The 6,348-nt window shown below is 36.7% G+C and overlaps 1 protein-coding gene across 1 annotated transcript in view; it reads right to left on the bottom strand.

Moving 5' to 3' along the window:
• The window catches only part of LOC106869272 (uncharacterized), a 66,507-nt gene that overhangs the window by 15,274 nt on the left and 44,885 nt on the right, over positions 1-6,348 (bottom strand). Inside the window, exons 16-21 of the mRNA XM_014914944.2 lie at positions 5,659-6,307; positions 4,570-4,684; positions 3,773-4,011; positions 3,363-3,537; positions 2,458-2,541; positions 804-1,394 (exon numbers count right to left, since the gene is read on the bottom strand). Coding sequence (XP_014770430.1) covers positions 804-1,394; positions 2,458-2,541; positions 3,363-3,537; positions 3,773-4,011; positions 4,570-4,684; positions 5,659-6,307 — 1,853 coding nt within the window. The remainder of the gene's footprint in view (positions 1-803; positions 1,395-2,457; positions 2,542-3,362; positions 3,538-3,772; positions 4,012-4,569; positions 4,685-5,658; positions 6,308-6,348) is intronic.

Raw genomic sequence — 6,348 nt, 5'->3', positions numbered from 1 at the left:
TATATATATATATATATATATATATATTTATATATATTTATATATATTTACATTTATACATATATACATATATATATATATATATATATATATTTACACACACACACACACACACACACACATATAGATAGACAGATAGATTAGAGACAGGTATTCTCCATGCAGAATACACTTCATAGTACTTAAGAGATTTGAATTTGAGCAGGTAGAGGAGTAGATTGTAAGGAGAAGCAAGTTAGGCAAGTCTATGTACGAAAAAATCAATCTCATTTGGCATTTTAGAAAATTGTAAAATTCAATGGAAATTACATATATGATATTTAGGACATTACTTATAGGATGACCTGATATTTGTGTGTGTGTGTGTTTGTGTGTGTATGTGTGTGTGTGTGTGTGTGTGTGTATGCATAAGGTTCAAAATGTACAAAAACAAAATACAAAAAAAAACAGAGCCAGGTAAGGGAGCAACAAACAAGATATATTAATTTGACGCTCTGGAAAAATGGAAGAATTTTTGATGTTTCAAGCCTACGCTCTTTCACAAAAAGGAATGCCTTAATTTCATATTTTCACACAAGGCCTGCAATTTCAGGTGAGGGAAAAGTCGTTCACATCAACTCCAGTGTTCAACCGGTACTTATTTGATCAACCCTGAAAGGACGACAAGCAAAGTTGACCTTGGCGGAATTTGAAATCAAAATGTGAAATCAGACGAAATGCCACTAAGCATTTTGCCTGGTGTGCTAATGATTCTGTCACCACATTGCACTAAAAACATATATATTAAAATTAAAACTGTTTACCTGGATTCTTGACCAATTTATCCTGAATTTGAAGAAGAGCGTCAATTCTCAAACCGAAGCCAATCTGGATGACTAGGATGGAGATTACAGTTGCCATATTGATGAGGGTGTGATATTCACGCAGGGCTTGCATGCGTCGTTTCTTAATGGCTATGACAACTCCTGCCAAAGTTATCAAACACAGAATTCCAACGATGATAATTATCAGCAGCACCAAGTAATCCAGAGGATCAACAAATGGATGGAACTTGAAGCTGAGTGAAAGAATAGATGGCTCCATTCTACCACAGGACAATCTCTCAATCACAATTTTAGTTGATGTGAAAAGCCCAGAATTAGCATTGTATGTGCTAATGTCAATGGTTACCACTCGGGTACGCTCGTCTATCCAGGTGTTCAAACGAAGTTTCTCGAACAATGATTTTGCTTTCTTGTGTCTCTCGTTTATATCAATGATATAACCAGCACTTTTATAACTTCCTTGTATTCCATAATGAATGAAGCTATATCCAGCTTTTTCTTCAGAAGTATATTTGAATGCAGCAGTTATATATTTATCCTCTTCTTTCTGCTTGGCACCAATTTTCCAGCCTGCATTAAGGAAGAGTAATTATAACAATGATTAAATCATTTTATTATTTCCTGAAATGCACATGTAAAAGGGTCATGGTCTAGTGGTAACAGGCTTCCACTCATGACCATGTATATGTGGTTTCAAATTCTGGACAGTTTATACATTTTTTTAAGACCACATTGCATAACACAACATTCATACATACATACACACTACATACATACACATACATACATATATATATATATATATATATACACATACACATATATCCAGCTAAGCTTGTACTTCTATAACTACAGTGACTCGCAAAAGTTTAAAACACACAGGGAAAAGCTCAAGTTAACATATATTGTATCCTTGCTCACATGGACTTTATATGCTTCCAGGTCTTCCTGCAGTGCCTTGAGTTTAGTTTCTGCTCATTATTATGTAATTCTGATTGTTGCATTGAATTTATTACGAACAATTTCATAAACAGTGGAAATTTCATTAACCTGCATTGACTCAATATATGTAAATTTGGATTTTTGATTGTGCGTTGTAAACTTTTGCGGGTCACTGTATATATAGGTGCGGGCAAGGCACTTGTGGTTAAGAAGTTTGCTTACCAGCCACATGATTTCAGGTTCAGTTTCATTGCATGATGCATTGGTCAAGTCTCTTGTATTATAGCCCTGGGCCAACCAAAGCCTTGCAAGTGGATTTGGTAGAGAGAAACTGAAAAAACTCTAGCATATGTGGATGTGTATATGTCTTTGTATCTATGTGTGTGTGTGTGTGTTGTTGTTGTTGTTGTTGTCTTATTATTGCATGATAGTTGTAAACAACCGATGTCCTTTATTTGTAAACTTCTATGAAAATATGTGTGGTCACGAGGAAAAGTTAACTTGCTTGGAAACATATGAGGGTCGGTGACAGAAAGGGCACCCAAGTATAGTAAATCTCCTTCTGCAAATTCCATCCAACTCATGTGAGCATGTAAAAGTGACCGGTAAAACAAAAATGATGTTGATGGGGATGATGATGATGATGATGATGAAGATGACAGTGATGACAATAATTATGATGGATGTTTACCTGGTAGATAATCCTTTGTATCTTCATGTTCTGCAGAATAGTTTGGAATGCACATTTTGATTATTCTTGACATGTGACATGGAACTGGAAACACACAAAGTAATTAAGTAATGACGGCGTTGATACCACTCCTTATTTTTGTTGACATATCATTCAGAAAGGGGTGGGAGAGAGAAAAATGCACGAGGGCCAAAATAGCTTATGGTATGGGGGAAGAAGGCATAATTCACCTAGCAGGTTCTTTTGTAATGTTGATCCTTTCCAACTGGGATATATCCATTGGAACCCTACTCTGACCAGAACCTTATTACCAACTCACTCAACTCATGCAGCCACCACATTCATCCCGAGCAAAAGTCCCAACGCAAAAGAGGCCCATGTTAGTCATGCTTCTGCTTACATGACCTGCCTCATTTCTCTTCCAGCAAGGCCCCTCGGCCGTTCGTGTGACATCACTGACCCTATACTTCCGGCCCACCTCAACTGCATAGTTCCTTATCTCCTAGCATAAAGTTGTCTTTCTTGTGGTTCATAGCCTTGCAAGCTACATAGTAATCTCACTAGTTCTTGTGGCACAAAAAAACAACACCCAGTCCATTCTGCGAATTGGTTGACATTAAGAAGGGTATCCACTCATAGAAGACATATTAAGGCAGACATTGGAGCATGTTGCACTCCTTGGTTCCACAGGATTCCCTCAAAACTATTCACTCCATGCCAGTATGGAACATGATGTTAAACGATGATGAAACCAAGAGGATAAAGAACAAAGCCAGCCTTGGAAGGATTTGAACTCAGAATGTAAAGAGATGTAGTTGAATGCTACAAGGCATAATCGAAACAGGTTCTTGGGCAAAATGGTAAGAAACAAAATGGAATAATCACTGTTTGTAAATTATATTTACCTTTTACCATTCTTATCTGTCTCAGACGAATGCCTCCAAGACGCCTGTTGGTTTTGTCTGGCAGGAAATATTGGTCGTACAGTTTCAGTTCTTTACCATTACTGTCTGTGAGTGGGAAGATTCCTGGAACAGCATATTTTTCTATCCAATCCCACATCAATTCAATACCACCTTTCTAATTATAAAAAAATGGTTAAGAATATAATGGAAGTGTATTTTAGATGAGAAAAAAAAAAAGCAACCTAGTGAGAGATCCTACCTGTAATCTCCTTATCTGCTTGACCTGATAGAAATGACAGTCTAATATCCCTTATGGTGATGGTGCTAGTGATGATGATGATGATGATGATGATGATGATGATGATGATTATGATGCAGGTATTCATTTAATTATATATATATATATTTACCTGTGAGAATTTTTTGATGTGGAAAATATTTTCAATAGAATTATTCTGCTGAAAACATTTGTTTACCGATTCATTAGCAATAAGAATTAGCAAAAGTACAATATATAAACAACGGAAGAAAAGGGACTGGAACATATTGAAGAGTTTATAATCGAGTTGCAGGATTTCTTTCTTCTTCTGCCAATCTTCAGATGCCAAATTTGGCATGGGACAGATTTTCAAGGATTCCTTTGGAACAACTGAAAAAGAAGTAAAATAAAATAATGGTTTTTGATTTAGTAATTTCGAGGGGAGGGGGTTAACTGGTAGCATTGTCCCCCAGTGTATGACTGGTAATTTATTTTATTGAGCTGCTGATCTCTCTTGTGGAAAAGGGAGACCCCAGAAGACATGGGACAAAGTACTGAAGGATGACCCCCCCAGACGCTGAACCTATCAGATGAGATGACAAAGGTCTGAGATACTTGGTGCCTTGCTGTACTCAAGAAGACCTGTACTCCATAGCAGAAGTACTAAGGCTGCTCCCACTGGCGAAAATGATTGGTCTGAAAGAGTCTTGTGCCGGTGACACGTAAAAAGCACTTCCCTGAAAGGATGAAAGGCAAAGTGGACCCCAGTAGAATTTGAACTCAGAACATAAGGACGAACAAAATACTGCTAACCATTTTGCCATCAATAATAGTTATTGATAATTCTTCTTGTCATTACGTTACTTAGCCCGTCGTTAACGCTTTCATGTGATTAGAGAAAAAGAGGAAGAAAGAAGATGTTTTGAAAAGAAACTCTTCCAAATTTACCAGGAAACTGTGACAAATCATTAAACCGATCGCTGCAGAGGTCTGTTTCGTACTTGTCTTCCTCAGTTGATGGTGACTTAAAGATAAAGGAGAGTAACATGGCCGTGAAGACAACCTAGAAAGAAATAAGGGGAAGAAGGGTTCTCAGATGATTGGTAATCATACCCACAGGCATACACACACACACACACAGATTAGAGACAGGTATTCTCAAGTGGGATTGAACTTGAGACATCATGATTGAGAAACAATTTACTTAACCTTACACTCATGGTTTCACCAAGTCACATCTGTTGATAAACGTTATACAATACATATATATCAGGCACGTGCCACCAGTTGGTGACCTTTATGTAGTAAAACACACAAAAAATGAGCGAAACACAGGCACACGACTGAGTTGAAAGCAGATTTACTTCTGCCTTTAAAATATTGTTGTAGGAATGTACACAGCATGTGTACTACAACAATACTATGCATAGCTTTAATACTGAGATTGAAAAGTAGGGACGAATTATGCCTGCCTAATCTAGAAAAAAATAAAATATTTTGCATTTTATGCATAGTAGTCAGAGTAACTTTCATAATTTGATTATTTAAAAAGTTATTGTGCAAAATGTTCTGAGAAAAAGTATAGTTTTTCACCACAACAAAACACACACACATACACATGCATGCGCGCGTGCATACACACAAATAAACACAGATATCTCTGAGGTAACTTGAGCTACTACAAATAGCAGCCAAGTCTCTCCTAAACACAGTCTTTCATCAAAAGAAAGACACAGATTTACAGTATTTCAGGAATGATTAAACAGTCACACATAGAAACTGAAACATAAAAATGTCAATTAATAAAAAAAAATATAAACCTTTAGAAGTTAGAATAAACATAAAACGATATTTTACAGGGTGTCTATTTACTTCTGTCATGTGTGTGTATGTGTGTATGTGTGTGCGTGTGTGTGTGTAGATATTTACATATGCGTGCACACATACTTACATGCATGCACTAACATATATGTGAGTGTTATAGGAAATTACATTTCATAGAGAATAAATTTAATAAAATTGAAAGGGACAACTGACCTTTAAAGGTTGCACAAATAATATAGAACCAGACACATTGACGAACACAGAGAGCAGCCAGCGTAGTGATAGTTCTTTTCCCCATTTCATACTGTAAGTAAATGTAATAAATGCCGAAGCACCTATCGATGCAAACACAATCAGATACGCAATATATACTGTCCACCATGGGAATTGAAACCCTTTCAGCCGCTCTTTAATTGATGCCTTCTTTTCTTCATCTCCTCTTGGTTGTTGTCCTCTGCTCTTTCGTGTTTTGAAAAGAAAGATGATCATAGACGTCGGTACAATCATTATTATGGAACCAATTATTCCGACAAAAATCTCCTTTGAAGAAATTGCTAAACTTCCAATGCGGATCACCCTTCCAGAAGGTTTCTCGTCTGGTTTAAAAAACATGGCGCTACTGACGAGAGACAGATAAAGTATTGCTGTTACAGACGACAGTCTCTGTACACGTGTGAATTTACTGGCACGAGGTCGTTTAACTATCGAGAAATAGAGATGGTCATCAAATAAGGATCTGTAGATCCTGGTTTTGGTCGCCTCAAAGAGATCAAACAGCTGTCCAGTTGTTGGTTTTAATTTTCGGATAATCAAGCCATCGCCTTTGTCAAAGGCTAACCAGTTGTTGCATTCAAAATAATACCTGTAATTATACAAACACACATATATATATATATATATATA

Source organism: Octopus bimaculoides, chromosome 13 (genome assembly GCF_001194135.2).
Source record: "Octopus bimaculoides isolate UCB-OBI-ISO-001 chromosome 13, ASM119413v2, whole genome shotgun sequence".
Lineage (NCBI taxonomy): Eukaryota > Metazoa > Mollusca > Cephalopoda > Octopoda > Octopodidae > Octopus > Octopus bimaculoides.
Note: the sequence above shows the minus strand (reverse complement) of the source record. Positions and strands in the feature narration are given on the sequence as shown.